This window comes from Sciurus carolinensis, chromosome 3 (assembly GCF_902686445.1).
Source record: "Sciurus carolinensis chromosome 3, mSciCar1.2, whole genome shotgun sequence".
NCBI lineage: Eukaryota > Metazoa > Chordata > Mammalia > Rodentia > Sciuridae > Sciurus > Sciurus carolinensis.
Genome location: NC_062215.1, coordinates 22831845 through 22848256, shown reverse-complemented (window position 1 = coordinate 22848256; position 16412 = coordinate 22831845). Strand labels below are relative to the sequence as shown.

The window sequence follows — 16412 nt, the reverse complement described above, 5'->3', positions numbered from 1 at the left end:
CGTTTCGGTTTAATCTAGTGTGTGACTGAGTCTGTGTGAGGGAGCGAGTGTGTGTGTGAGGTATTGAGGCGAGGCGAAGGCTAGAAAAGGGGCTTCCCTCAGGAGAGAGGGACAAAGGGGGCGTGAGGTATCTAGTCCGCGGGACCCCGGCGACAGGAAGCCGCCCCGAGCCGGGCTACCGGGTAGGGGAAGGGCCCGCGCAGTCCTCACAGGGCCCCAGAGCCCGAGTCGGCCCCACATCCCCGGGCCGTCGGCTACCTACTTCCTCGACCTCCCGGCGCGGGGGCCTGAGGACTGGTTCCGCGGGGTTGGGGGGTGCAGACTTGAGGAGCTACCCGTTGTCTCTCAACTCCACTGCTGAGGAACTCTCATTTCTTCCCTCGCTCCTTCACCCCCCACCTCATGTAGGAGGGTGCTGAGGAATCGGGAGGGAGGAGGAGCCTGGCCTACAGTCCTTTCCCTCCCCACCACCTTCTAGGGGCACTTTGGTGGGCGTGGAGTTAGGGTTGGGGGGGTGGGTGGGGGTTACCTCTTGGAGTGCCGGGGAACTTTTTCCCCTTCTTAAGGCCAGGGGAAAGGGAATGCCCAATTCAGAGAGACATGGGGGCAAGAAGGACGGGAGTGGAGGAGCTTCTGGAACTTTGCAGCCGTCATCGGGAGGTGGCAGCTCCAACAGCAGAGAGCGTCACCGCTTGGTGTCGAAGCACAAGCGGCATAAGTCCAAGCACTCCAAAGACATGGGGTTGGTGACCCCCGAAGCATCCTTGGGTACAGTTATCAAACCTTTGGTGGAGTATGATGACATCAGCTCTGATTCAGACACCTTCTCTGACGACATGGCCTTCAAATTAGATAGGAGGGAGAATGATGAACGTCGTGGAACGGATCGGAGTGACCGCCTGCACAAACATCGTCACCACCAGCACAGGCGTTCCCGGGACTTGCTAAAAACTAAACAGACCGAAAAAGAAAAAAACCAGGAAGTCTCCAGCAAGTCAGGATCGATGAAGGACCGAGTATCAGGAAGTTCAAAGCGTTCAAATGAGGAGAATGATGACTATGGGAAGGCACAGATATCCAAAAGCAGTAGCAAGGAATCCAGGTCATCCAAACTCCATAAGGAGAAGACCCGGAAAGAACGTGAGCTAAAGTCTGGACACAAAGACCGGAGTAAAAGTCATCGGAAAAGGGAAACACCCAAAAGTTACAAAACAGTGGACAGCCCCAAACGGAGATCCAGGAGTCCCCACAGGAAATGGTCTGACAGCTCCAAACAGGATGACAGCCCCTCAGGAGCTTCTTATGGCCAAGATTATGATGTTAGTCCCCCGAGATCTCATACCTCTAGCAATTATGACTCCTACAAGAAGAGTCCTGGAAGTACCTCAAGAAGGCAGTCCATCAGCCCACCTTACAAGGAGCCTTCTGCCTATCAGTCCAGCACCCGGTCTCCCAGCCCCTACAGTAGACGACAAAGGTCTGTGAGTCCCTATAGCCGGAGACGGTCGTCCAGCTATGAAAGGAGTGGGTCTTACAGCGGGAGATCACCTAGTCCCTACGGTCGAAGGCGCTCAAGCAGCCCTTTCATGAGCAAGCGGTCTCTGAGTCGGAGTCCACTCCCCAGGTGAGCTTTTTGTCTAACAGTCCTTCCTGAGGTAGGGTGGGTTCTGAGGAACTGTCAATTAGTCATGATAACCTTTTGTTGAAGCCAAAAGTGTTTGTGCTTAAGACATTTTGCCATTGGCAAATCATTGAAGTAGATGAGTCTGGTCTCCCCTTATCCCAGAATTTGAGAAGTAAAGATTTCACATGCCTGCAGCTTTTAAAGGTAGGTACTTCCAGTAGTGGGATCTTCAGCTGTGTGAGAAAAATGGGCCTCTGTCTGGTGAGTGCATAGCATTGATATTAGTTCTTAGAGCTTATCTAACTATTTCTGTTGCTTTGCCTTGACTTAAAAAAAAAAAAAAAAATCCCCTTAGTATTAGTACTTAAGCTTTCTTGGACCTGACTAGAGACTTGAGTGATTACAACTTTTCATTTGTATTATCTTGAGGCTCTTTACTTAGGTCATCCTACCATTTGTGCTGTCTACTGAATCTCCAAACCTGTAAGTTAATTTGTTGCCTAATTGACAGTAAGAGTCCTATCTTTTAACGGATATTTGAGAGGAAATTCACCTGATTAGTTTTCTTTTTCTTTTTTTATTTTTAGTTAAAGATGGACACAATACTTTTATTTTGTTTATTTAGCTTTTTTTTTTTTTTTTTTTAATGTGATGCTGGGGCTCGAACTCAGTGCCTTGTGCGTTCTAGGTAAGCACTTTATCACTGAGCCACAACCCCAGACCCAGGTAGTTTTCTTTTTGACATTAAATAAATAATCTAGAAGTAATTGGTCCCAGGATGATTTGTTTTATTTCCTTCCTTCTTTTCTTTCTTTCTTCTTCTTTTTTTTTTTTTAATACCACGGGTTGAATCTAGGGGCACTTAAACACTGAGCAACATCCCCAGTCCTTTTTATTTTTAATTTTGAGACAGGATCTCACTAAGTTGCTTAGGGCCTTGCTAAATTGCTGAGGCTGACTTTGAATTCTCCATCCTCCTGCCTCAGCCTCCTGAGTAGCTGGGATTACAGGCATGTGCCACTATGCTCAACCCAATTTGGTTTTCTTTACAAGCTTCACTATTGACCTACCTTGTGACCACTGACAGTTTTCAAAATTTTTCTCTAAAAATATGGTAATAATGTCTTCACAAATATTTTCGTAAGAAAGTCATGTTAGTTTGAAATTTCAGTCTTAGAATGTATTGTCTGTGGAAAACTCTTCTGGTTCCTAGGCAATGAAATGTACCTTGTTTGTGAACTCATTTGTAGCTACAAAAGCAGAACATGACTTTAGTTGAAACTGAGTGGAATCCCAGTACTGCTTTGTGACCTTTGGCAAATGATTTAATTTCTCCATGACTAAGTTTCTTCATGTGTAAAATGGAAATAATAATTACCTATTTCTAGAGTTGTTGTGAGAATTAAATTAATAAATATGAAGTGCATATCATACATTGTACCCATTCAGTAAATTCTATGAATGAGGATAATGTCGTTGAATACTAGAAAAGAAATTATGCTAATTTGAAAAATTCATTCATGTATTTTGTATATCAGTGTAACTTTTGCTGACTTAAAGTTATAATTATTCAAAAACTAGTGAATTCATCAAATTACAGAGTTCCTGTCTGTCAAGTGTTGAAGTTCCTTAGTATTTTCTCCCCAGTTTATTATAATTTTGTTAGGGGAGGGCCCTAGGGATTGAACCCAGGGATGCTCCACTATTGAGCTACATTCCTCAACCCTTTATTTTTTATTTTGAGTCAGGATCTTACTGAATTGCTGAGGCTGGCCTTGAACCTCTGATCCTCCTGTCTCAGTCTCCTGAGTTGCTGGAATTACAGGCATGAAATACTGTGCCCAGCTTACTATTAAAAAAATTTAAACACAGGTTGAAAGAATTATAGGGAACACCTATATGTTTAACACCTAGATTCTACACTTAGTATTTGCCATATATTTTACCACATAACTATTGATTTCTTCACGTTTAACACCTAGATTCTACACTTAGTATTTGCCATATATTTTACCACATAACTATTGATCTCTTCACCAATCCATCTTTTGATTCATCTTAAAGTAAGTTGCAGGCATCAGTACACTTCAGTTTAAAGACTTCAGCATGTATTCCATTTCCTAGAACTCAGTGCTTTTTGGAGGAGGGAGGGGTAAAATTTATATACAACAAAATGAGTAAGTCTTAAGTGTGCATTTGTAAAGTGGCATGCATAGATTTTTTTTTGGTACTGGTGATTGAACCCAGGGACACTTTCCCAATGAGCTATAACTTCTTTTTTTTTTATAGTTTTTATTTTGAGACTAGGTTGCTTAGAGACTCTCTAAGAAATAATTCTCAGAACATGTTTTTTTTTTTTTTTTTTTTGAGAGAGTATTTCTTTTAAGACTTGAAAGAATTTTCACTGTTATAGGACTTTGGAATATATAAATATAGGACTTTGGGGGGTGGCTGTGTGTGCCTGAATCACAGCAGTTTGGGAGGCTGAAGCAGGAGGATCTTGAGTTCAAAGTCAGCCTTAGCAATTTAGTGAGACCCTGTCTCAAAAAATAAAAAGGAGCGGGGATGTGGCTCAGGAGTTAAGTGTCCCCGGGTTCAATCCCCAGTACCAAATAAAAGGGGAAACAGGGACTGGGAATACAGCCTAGTGATTGAGCACCCCTGGGTTTAATTCCCAGTACTGATAAAATTAAATTAAAATATTATGCTAAAATGAGTACCAGTAGAAACTGCTTCCATGAAGTGATTCCTTTTGGATTAGAGAAAACAGCATATCTTAATTTCTCTTGAGTTGAGGAAGTTCTCCTAACTAATGGAAACTAGTGCAGTAAAGGCAAATATAAATATAGAAAGAATTGAAGACAGTATGATGGTAGAGGATGCAAATATAAATATTACATTATTAATTTATTCAGAAATATATGCACATTTTTTGTTGATTTGTAAATATATTTGATGTATGCACTACAAGTTTTTCCTCATTCATTGGAATTCTCAATAGTTAAGTACAGCTTTTTTATATAGTTAGAGGAATGTACAAATCCCTTCTGTTGTATTCTTTGAAAAACAGAATACAACAGTGTCATTTAAAAATACTGTAAGTGCTTTAACATAAATTCAATGTCTGCATACACTAAATCAGCAATAATTAATAGTAGTGATATCATTTAAAATGAGTGAAATCTAACAACAATTCAGGGTCAAAGTACATGTGGTTTTGTGGGCTATATTTTGCTCCTATAGTTTGCTTATTTGCTGTCCCTTCTCCCCCTTTTTTCTTTGGATAGACTTAGAACTTAATTCTAGTGTTTGTATTACTAAACTAACCAAATGGCCAACCAGCTGTCCTATAGGCTTCTTCCAGTATGGTGGTGTATAATCCCAGTGAATAGAGAGACTGAGGTTGGAGGATCTAATTGAAGGCCAACCTCAGCAATTTAGCAAGATCCTGTCTCAAAAAAAGGGCCGGGGTTGTAGCTCCGTGGTAAAGCACCCCGGTGTTCAATCCCCAGTACAAAAAAAAAAAAATAGGCTTCTGTTCCAAAACTGAAGGATGTGTAGCAGGGTTCCTTAGCAAGATTGTCATATTGAAAAACTAAAATTACTGTTTTGTGGTACTAGAGGTTGAACTCAGTGCTTTGCTTGTGCTAGGCAAACTCTCACCTACATCCTGAGCCCAAGACTAAATTTTGTGCATGGTATCTAGCATTACTTAACATTTAGGGTTTTAGACATTTTCTCCAGGATAGAAATATTTTATCTCAAGTATACTTTAAGTAGAAAATACACTCAAACAAATATTTACAAAGAGGAGTATTAGTTTTCTTAACAGTGAGTAGATTCTCGATATAACTACTTTTTTTTTTTTTTTTTTTTTAGCACCAGGGATATGACTTAACCACTGAACCATATCTCCAGCCTTTTTTTAAATTCAATATTTAGTATCAGGAGTTGAACCAGGGATACTTAGCCACTGAGCCACTTTCCCAACCTTTTAATTTTTTTTGGTGTCAGGGATTGAACCCAGGGGTACTTGACCACTGAGCCACATCATATCCTCATCCCTGTTTTGTATTTTGTTAGAGACTGTCTCACTGAGTTGCTTTTGCTGAGGCTGGCTTTGAACTTATGATCCTCCTGCCTCAGCCTCCTGAGCCACTGGGATTTACAGTCATGTACCAATGCACCTGGCTTTATTTTTTATTTTGAGACAGGGTCTCCCTAAGTTGCTTGGGACCTTGCTAAGTTGCTGATGCTGACTTTGAACTTGGATCCTCCTGCCTCAGCCTCCACTGTCAGCTTGCTGGGATTACAGGTGTGCACCACACACCATGCCCAGCTATGTAATTACTTTCAATATTTTTTATGTTCATGTATATGTGGTCATTGTTTTTTAGTCCTATTCCAATAATAATTTTATATTTTAACTGATTTTTGAAGTGAACTTCTAAAAGGAGTATAGATAAAAGAAAACCATGGCTGCTGTCATGTGAGTTGTTTCCCTTACACATATATGCTGTTCATTTTGATTCATGTTAATTTTACCAGCGATCACAGATAAAGAGAGATATTGATGATCTGGAATGGGAGCAATTTGTTTTAGACTAATGGGCAATTATGTTTGTACAGTACTTTTTTTTTCTTTTTTCTTTTTTTTTTGCGGTGCTGTGAATTGAACCCAGGTTCTCCTGCTTTCTAGGCAAGTGCTGTACCATTGAGCCATATCTTCAGACCCCTGTTTGCTTGTCTCACATTGATGCTTGAGCAGGTTAGGCTTTGGTAAAAAGCAAAAAGAATTAATGAGACTGGGATTTCAACTTGAAATACTTTGCACCATACAGTCCCAGATTTTATTCCCCATCCTTCCTTGAGAAGTAAATTGCTGGGTAGGTTTGTGGCTCAGTGGCTTGTCTGGCATGCATGAGGCCCTGGGTTCAATCCTCAGCACTGCATATAAATTAATTAATTAATTAAATAAAGGTTCAATGACAACTTTAAAAAAAAACAAAAGACTGTTGCTGCCACCAAGGAAAGGGGGAAGAAGGAACCCAGAGAGAAAGTCGTCCTTTAAAAAATAAAAGTAAATTAATTGAACATTCAATAATATAATAACTTGCCTTTTGAGTTCCTAAAAAGTTGATTGGAAGTCGTTTTATATGAAAAGAACCTGGAACTGTCATATTTTTGAAAACTTCTAATGAATTATTTTGCTAAAACATTTTCTATAATTTGTCTACTTATAAATCCTAACTTGAACATTGGGGGTTTGTTTACTATGGGCACAACTTTATCATAAACTAAGAGTATAAAGAACAACATATTTTCCTGGGATCTGCCAATTAAATAGCTCCTTTAGTTTGAAAAGTTAAATTTTGGTGAAGCATGCTAGTTAATTTTAACTTCCTGATTGATATAACCTGCCTTTATTATAGAGTATGATCTTATCCTGTTTTCATTTTATTAAAGATTGAAGCCAAAATTCTGAAAGTAAGCATTTGTGAATATGGCTATTTCTTTTCCAATGTGGGAAAGACGCATATCAATTTTTTTTCTTTCAATTAAATAGATAGTGGATAATTTAGTGTTATATGACTAAAATGTTTTCATAGAACTTAGTTCCTCTTAACCATTTTTTAAATGAACTTCATATTTTAGGATAGTTTTAGATTTATAGAGAAACATTTTTTTGATACTCCAGATTGAACCCAGGGGTTCTTTACGACTGAACTTCATCCCCAGTCCTTTTTTTTTGAGAGAGGGTCTTGCTAAGTTGTCGAGGCTGGTCTTAAATTTTGTCTTCTTTTGCCTCAGCCTCCTGAGCCACTGGGATTACAGGTATGTCACCTCACCCGGCCCTTAGGCTCCTTTTAGTTGGGCTGGTTTCTGAAACTTTTTTATTTTACTGGCACTTAATTTATTTTTAGATGGATTTACTCAAAATGGGTTTAAAACTATAGTTCTGCTGTGTGCCCAGTGACTCGGGAAGCTAAGAAAGGAGTATTGCAAGTTTGAGACCAGTCTGGGCACTTTAGCAAGACCCTAAGTGACTTAGTGAGACTGTATTTCAATTAAAAAAGGGCTGGGGATGTAGCTCAGTGGTAAGGTGCCCTGGGCTCAATCCCTAGTACCAAGGGGGAAAAAGTAAAAGCTAAACTTCTCCATAGCTTCGCTTTTCTGCTTTCCCCAGTCTATTGCAATAGTCTATCCATTTTAAACTGCCTTTTTCTTTTCCAGTAGGAAATCCATGAAGTCCAGAAGCAGAAGTCCTGCATATTCAAGACACTCATCTTCTCATAGTAAAAAGAAGAGATCCGGGTCACGAAGTCGTCATTCCAGTATCTCACCTGTCAGGCTTCCACTGAATTCCAGCCTGGGAGCTGAACTCAGTAGAAAAAAGAAGGAGAGAGCAGCTGCTGCAGCTGCTGCAAAAATGGATGGAAAGGAATCGAAGGGTTCACCTATATTTTTACCTAGAAAAGAGAACAGTTCAGTGGAAGCTAAGGATTCAGGCTTGGAGTCTAAATTAAAGTTATCCAGAGGTGTAAAATTGGAAAAATGTGCCCCAGATACTGAACTGGTGAATGTAACACATTCAAATACAGAGGTCAAAAATTCTGTAGATACAGGGAAGGTAAAGTTGGATGAGAACTCTGAGAAGCATCCTGTTGTTAAAGATTTGAAAGCACAGGGAACAAGAGACTCTAAACCCATAGCATTGAAAGAGGAGATTGTTACTCCAAAGGAGACAGAGACATCAGAAAAGGAGACCCCTCCACCTCTCCCCATAGTTACTTCTCCTCCACCTCCTTTACCAACTACTACCCCTCCACCTCAGACACCCCCTTTGCCACCTTTGCCTCCACTACCAACTATTCCACAACAACCACCTCTGCCTCCTCCCCAACCAACATTTAGTCAGGTTCCTGCTCCTAGTGGTTCAACTTTTCCCCCTTCTACTCATCCAAGGACATCTACTCTGTCCTCTCAGGCAAATTCTCAGCCCCCTGTACAGGTTTCTGTGAAGACTCAAGTATCTGTAACAGCTGCTATTCCACACTTGAAAACTTCAACATTGCCTCCTCTGCCCCTCCCACCCTTGTTACCTGGAGATGATGATATCGATAGGTAAGTCCCAGAGTTAACTGGAAAAAAATTAGCCCTCTTGATCTAAGAGTAATTTTTTTTTGTTTTTAAACTTTGTCAAAACTAATGCCCTTTGGCTCAGGAGGCTGAGGCAGGAGGATTGCAAGTTCAAAGCCGGCCTTAGCAATGCCCTAAGCAACTTAGCAAGACCCTGTTTTAAAATGAAAAATAAATAAAAAGAACTGGAATGTGGCTTAGTGGTAAAGTGCCCCTAGGTTCAATCCCTAGTACCAAAAATAATAATAATAATAGTGCATGGGACTGAGCAGGTGTCTTGGCAAGCTGAGGCAAGAGAATCACACAAGTTTGTGATCAGCTGCAGCAAATTAGCAAGGCCTGCAGTAACTTAGCAAGACCCTATTTCAAAATTTAAGTATTCTGGGGATGTAACTCAGTGGAAAAGCACCCCTGGATTCAATTCCCAGTACCCACAAAAAACAAAAAAAACCACAAATGCTTGGCTCTTCAGATTGCTTTTATGAATAGGAAGTGCCTTTGAGGTTTGATATTCAGTGGAAAAGTTCATATTTAAGACATAATTACTTGGGAATAAAGAATTAGAAGTTGAGGCCTAGTACACCCATTTTCATAGGTTTATTGATAAGGCTAATTTTGATTCAGATTTTTTAAAGTATCAACACTGTTTTCCTTTTTTTTTTTGTTTTTGTTTGTTTTTTGCAGTTCTGGGATCAAATCCAGGGCCTCATGCATGCTAGGCAAACATCCTACTACTGAGCCACATCTGCAGCTCACCTCTGTATATTTATTTTAAAAATTTTAATAACTATAGAAAATTAAACTGAATATAATTAACAGTCCTATACTAGGTTCACCAATTATTAACTTTCTGGCACATTTATTTTATTTTATTTATTATTTACTTATGAATTGGTACCAGGGATTGAACTCAGGGTGCTTAACCCCTGAGCCACATCTCCAGCCCCCTCCAACCCCCCCCCCCTTTTTTTTTTTTTTTGCAGTACTGTGGATTGAACCCAGGGCCTTGTGCTTGACAGGCAAGCAGTCTACTATAACCTCTGCCTTCCAGTCCTTTTTCTTTTTCTTTTTCTTTTTCTTTTTTTGGTGGTACTGAGGATTGAACCCAGGACCTTGTGCATGCAAGGCATGCACTCTATCAACTGAGCTATATCCCCAGCCCTATTTTTCATTTTGAGGCAGGTTCTCTCTTAGTTGCATAGGGCCTTGCTGAGTTGCTGTGGCTGGCTTTGAACCTGTCCTCTTCCTGCCTCATCTTCCCAAGTCCCTGGAATTACAGGTGTTGTGTGCCAACGTGCTCAGCCTATCATATTTATTTTTATTTATTTTTTTTAGTTGTTGACAAACCTTTATTTTATTTATATGCGGTGCTGAGAATCAAACCCAGTGCCTCACACATGCTAGGCAGGTATTCTGCCACTGAGCCACAACCCCAGCCTTTATCACATTTATTTTAACTGTAGTTATCATGGTATTCTAAATACTTCAACATGTCTCTGCTAATAGTAATGTTTTCCAGTATAATCATATTTCACCACCCTTAAAAATTTTAGCATTGGCCGCGTGCAGTGACATGCTGGTAATCCCAGTGACTGAGGCAGGAGGATTGCCAATTTGAGGCATGCCTCAGCAACTTAGCAAGGCCCTAAGCATCTCAGCAAGACCCTGTCTCAAAATGGGCTGGGTATGTTGCTCAGTGGTAAAGCATCTCTAGGTTCAATCCCCAGTACTAAAAAAAAAAAAAAAAAAAATTCATAGTTATCCTATAAGGTACAAAAGAACAATGTGTAGAATCTTTGCTAATTAGAATATAATTCACACTGAAATGATGAGAGGAATTTTAATTTTAATGAGATCATTGAGTATTGAGAACTGCAATGATTATGAAACATGAATCTGATTTTGTAAGTAGAGTAAATGGAAAGGAAGAAAAAAGGTATTTTTGTTTTTGATACAGGGTCTTGCTTTATTTCCCGGGCTGGCCTCAGACTCCTAGACTCAGTGATCCTTCTACCTCAGTCTTCCAAATAGCTGGAACTACAGGCATGCATCACCAAGCACAGCTCTAGAACATTTTAAAGAATGACTCTGACCAGGTGTAGTGGCACTTGCTTGTAAACCAGTGAATTGGGAGACTGAGGCAGGAGGATCACAAGTGCAAGGCCAACTTCAGCAATTTAGGAGATCCTGGGCAACTTACTAAGACTCTGTCTCAGAATAAAATAAAAATAAGGATTGGGGATGCAGCTCAGTGGTAAAGTGCCCCTGGGTTAAATCTGTAATATCACCCCTACTCCCTCTATCTCCCCCCCCCAATAAAAAATGAGTTTTAGGTACAGTACAAAAACCTATAATCCAAGAACTGGGAGGCTGAGGCAAGAGGATCACAAGTTCAAGGCCAGTCTCAACTTGGTGAGATCCATATCTTAAAAGATTGGAAGAGCTGGGCACGATGGTGCACACCTATAATCCAGGGAGGCTGAGGCAGAAGGATCTTGAGTTCAAAGCCAGCCTCAACAAAAGTGAAGCCCTAAGCAACACAGTGAGACCCTGTCTCTAAATAAAATACAAAACAGGGCTGGGGATGTGACTCAGTGGTCAAGTGCCCCTGAAATAAAATAGGATCAGAAGAGCTGGGGATGTAGTTCAGTGGTAGGGTGCCCCTGGGTTCAGTCCCAGTAATGGAGAAACAAACAAACAAAAAAATGGCTCTATTAGTATTCATGTAGTTGTCAATCTGATTTTAAGGAAGAGTTCCACACCCATCCTTCTCCCGCAACCCCCTTTCCTCTCCTTCCTTCTGTGCTAGGGATTGAACCCAGGGCATTGTGCCTGCTAGGTAGGTACTCCACTACTAAGCTACTAAGCCATCCCTCTTTGTGTGTGTGTGACAAGGTCTTACAAAATTACCCAAGGTGGCCTCAAATTTGTAATGATATCCTACCTCAGATTCCTAAGTGGCTAGGAGTACTGAGGTAGCATGTGCCGCCACACTGGCTTCTACATGCTCTTTGTAATATTTTTGTTTTGTTTTTGTGGTGCTGGGGATTGAACCCAGGGCCTTGTGCATGCAAGGTAAGCACTCTACCAATTGAGCTATATCCCCAGCCCTCTTTCTAATATTGCTTGGTATTTATGAATCCTATTTCATTCTGAGAACTAAAAAAAAAAAGAATCTTCTTTAAAAATATGTACCTTTATTTTATTTTATTTTTTTTTGTGGTGCTGAGGCTGGAACCCAGTGACTCACACGTGCTAGGCAAGTCCTGTACCACTGAGCTACAATCCTATCTCCCAAACAAAACCTTTTTATGTAGAAAAAGTTGTTTGAGGTACACAGTATACTTTTCATAGTTAAAAGACACATGATTTTATCATTTTTGTTGGAAAGGAAGTAGTTGAGCATTATTCAAAGGAACCCTATGTCTACTCACAAAAACTTCATTTTAGTATGAATTTACATAGTGGCTAGAATCTGTGGCTAAGAATCATCATTTTAAAATGTTTACTTGGTTAACCAAGTCCACACGTAGCTATTGAACCTATCGTGTCAGAGTAGTATAGATTTCTTGAGGTAGAATGGTTTTGATACAAGTCATACAGGGATTTCTGTTTTTCAGATTGGGGAAAAGGGTAAAGTAGGACCATTTAGTGTTTACTTATATGTGTGAAAAAAACTATACTTTATAGCAATTCTGGATTCTGAAAATATGTTTTATTTCCTAGTGCAATGTTATTATTTTATTTTATTTATTTTTTTTTTGCAGTGTTGGGGATCGAACCCAGGGCCTTGTGCTTGCAAGGCAAGCACTCTACTGACTGAGCTATCTCCCCAGCCCTATTATTTTAAAAGATGTGACTATTATTAGTTGTTTTTCATATATAGGTAAATTACTAAGAATAGAAAAATGGAAATGAAAATTTCTTCCATTATCAATTTATTTTATTTTATTTTTTATTTTTTTAGTACTAGGGATTAAATCCAGGAGCACTCTACCACTGAGCTTCATCCCTGACCCTTTTTATTTCTTATTTTGAGACAGGGTTTGTTAAGTGACCTTGAGATCTTCCTGCCTCAGTTTGGGATTACAGCCATGCACCACCATGCCCGGTGTACTTGCATTATTCTTTAAGGGTTTATCTCTAAAAGTATTAGGTCCTAAGGATATGGAAGCCAGCCTCTGCAACTTAGCAAGAACTGTCTTAAAAAATCAAAATTTAAAAGGATTTGGGATATAGTTCAGTGATAAAGTATCCCTGGTTTCCACTGCCAGTAATGCAAAAAACGAAAGGATTATGTGAGCATTCACATTTGCTGTAGGATTTTATTAGAATATGCTTGGTTCATTTGTTTTGTTTCTTTCTTTTTTGGTAATGAGATTGAGCTCAGTGATACTCTACCACTGAGCTACATCTTCAGCTTTTTGATTTTTTTTTGTTTTGAGGATCTCTATCCCCCCCTGCCCATACCAGGGATTGAACCCAAGGGGTGCTTAACCACTGAGCCATATCCCCAACCTTTTTATTTATTTTTTTGGTACAGGGATTGAACTTAGGGATACTTAACCACAAAGCCACATCCCCAGCCCTGTTTTGTATTTTATTTAGAGACAGGGTCTCACTGAGTTGCTTAGTGTGTCTTTTTTGCTAAGGCTGACTTTGAATCGAGATCTTCCTGCTTTCGACCTCCTGAGCTGCTGGCATTATAGGTGTTTGCCACTGCACCTGGCTAAATTTTTTAATACAGGTTTGTGAATATTAATGAAATAACTTTTTTCTTTTATACTGGGCATTGAACCTAGGGATGCTTAGCCACTGAGCCATGTATATCCCCAACCCTTTTTATTTTGAGATAGGGTCTTGCCAAGTTGCTCATGCCAGTTTTGAACTTGAGATACTCCTGCCTTAGCCTCCTGAGCCAGTGGGATTATAGGCATGGACCACCATGCCTGGCTAAAATAACTTATTAAATAACCTGCTTCAAGGGGAAGATGATAAATGATCATTTTTTAAGTAGTTCATATTATTAAACTTGAAAATGGACTTGGTTATACTATTAAACTCAAAAATGGACTTGGTGTGTAAGTCAGTAGTTGAGCAATTGCCTGGCATATATAAGGCCCTGGGTCTGGGTTCAGTTCCCAACACCAACAACAAAAACTGAAATTTCTCTGTTGAGAAATTAAATTCTTTTTGAATTGTTGATGTGTAAATTGTGTATTCTTATTTTTTTTTGCAGTGCTGGAAATTGAACCCAAGGTCTCATGCATGCTAGGCAAGCACTCTACCACTGAGCCATACCCCAACTCACAAATTGCATATTCTTTATTAACAAAAAAAATTATTACAGGTTTTTACCTAGTGTCTAAAGATTAAATCTCACTATCAAATTCCAATATAGTATCCACATTATAAAATTTGAGCAGGAAATTAACACTTTAAAAAAATATTTCTAGTTGTAGATGGACACAATATTTTATTTACTTATTTTTAATGTGCTGAGGATTGAACCCGTTTCCCACATGCTAGGCAAGCACTCTACCACTGAGCTACAATTCAGCCCCAACACTTTTATTTATTTATTTATTTATTTATTTTTTTTAGTATACACAAGTGTTATGCAGCATGATCACAAGTGAACCAGTGTAGAGGTGTAAGTGGGAAACCAGGAGCTACTACTGTTGATATACATCAGCATTTTCTAGTACTGAATCTTCAACTAATGACCTTTTTTGATGGGGAGAAGTGTACCAGGGATTTAACCCAGGGTGCTTAACCACTGAGCCACATCCACATCCCCAGCCTTTTTTTTTTTTTTTTTTTTTTTTTGTGGTACTGGGGATCGAACTCGGGGCCTTGTGCTTGCGAGGCAAGCACTCTACCAGCTGAGCTATCTCCCCAGCCCCCCAGCCCTTTTTTAAAAATATTTTTTTAGTTGTCAGTGGACCTTTATTTTATTTTATTTTTATGCGGTGCCTAGAATCGAACCCACTGTCTCACATATGCTAGGCAAACACTGTCACTGAGCCACATTCCCAGCCCTTTTTTTATATTTTATTTAGAGACAGGGTCTTGCTGAGTTGCTCAGTGCCTCCCTAAATTGCTGAGACTGGCTTTGAATTGGTGATCCTCCTGCCTCAGCCTCTGGAGCCACCGGGATTACAGTAGTGAGCCACTGTGCCTGACCCCAGCCCTTTTTTGAAACAGGGTTTTGCTAAATTGCTAAGGTTGACCTTGACCTTGAGACCCTCCTGCTTCAGCCTCTCAAGTGCTGGAATTACAGGCATGTGCCATTGCACCTGGGTCAAGTAATGACTTTTTTGTATGTTGGACTGGGTATTGAATCCAGGGCCTTTGTTATTTATTTATTTATTTATTTATTTATTTATTTATTTATTCAGTGATACTGGTGGCACATGTTCTACCCCTGAGGGACATCTACAGCCCTTGTTATTTTTTATTTTAAAATAGGGATTTTAGCTGGGTGTGGTGGCGTACACCTGAGTCCCAGAGGCTCAGGAGGTTGAGGCAGGAGGTTCATCAGTTTAAAGCCATCCTCAGTGAAATCGAGGCCCTAAGCAATTCAGACCCTGTCTCCAAATAAAATACAAAACAGGACTGGGGATGTGGCTCAGTGGCTGAGTGTCCCTGAGTTCAATTCCCAATACCCCAAAACAAAACACAACAGGAATTTGCTAAATTGCCCAGGTAACCTCAAACTTGTGATTCTTCTGCTTTAATTTCCTGAGTAGCTGGGATCTAGTTTTGTACCACCATTCTGCCACCACTCTTCTGACTTTGAAGGATTTATTTTATTTTATTTTATTTTTTATTTTTTACAGTACTGGGGATTGAGTGTAGGGGCACCTCACCAGTGAGCTACAGGCCCAGCCCTTTTTCATTTTGAGGCAGGGTCTCACTACTTTTCCCAGACTGACCTTGAACTTGCTGTCCTTCTGCTTCAACCTTCTAAGTAGATAGGATTATAGACACAAACCACTGTGACTGACTTCAAGTAACCACTTTGGGTATTAGATACCCTCTATTTCTATTATTTCTTCAGCATTTTATAAAACTGCTTGTTACTTAGTGTTCTACACTAAAGGCTATAATGTTGTTAAGTATTGTAGTTGAAGGTCTATTACTAAACTTCCAACATTTTTAGTACATTGGAATTTGTTGAACAGGATTTCACCTTTATTTATATTGTTTGCCCTATCAAACACTCATTCCTTCTTGAAATAAACATGCAAAACTTGTAGTTTTTTAGAAGGAATGTACATTTTTCATAGTGAACTTCATTATATGAACCCATAAATTAAACTTTGGAGAAAATAAAGCCTATGTATAAAACATGTACTAAACGTACGTCAATAACAATGGTGAGACAATTCACAGTTCCTTTGATGTTTATCTTTCTTCTAGTGAATCAGAACCAAAAAATCATGAGGACTTAAGATTTATAAAGAATTTCTGATACCGCACATGGCGGCACATGCCTGTAATTCCAGCAGCTTGGGAGGCTGAGGCGGTAGGATCACAAGTTGAAAGTTAGCAACTTAAGTAGGCCCTAAGCAACTTAGGAAGAACCCGTGTCTCAAAATAATGTATGAAAAACGACTAGAGATGTGGCTGAGTGGTTAAGTGC

At 39.7% G+C, this 16412-nt stretch overlaps 1 protein-coding gene across 7 annotated transcripts in view; it reads left to right on the top strand.

The window, feature by feature from the left end:
- The window catches only part of Cdk12 (cyclin dependent kinase 12), a 76886-nt gene continuing 60474 nt past the window's right edge, over nt 1–16412 (top strand). For 3 of the 7 annotated variants that reach the window (XM_047543366.1, XM_047543367.1, XM_047543365.1), the window contains exons 1-2: nt 1–1624; nt 7859–8749. In XM_047543366.1, coding sequence (XP_047399322.1) covers nt 582–1624; nt 7859–8749 — 1934 coding nt within the window. In that variant the 5' untranslated portion in view covers nt 1–581. The remainder of the gene's footprint in view (nt 1625–7858; nt 8750–16412) is intronic. The other 4 variants (XM_047543368.1, XM_047543364.1, XM_047543362.1 and 1 more) reach the window with 2 other exon arrangements.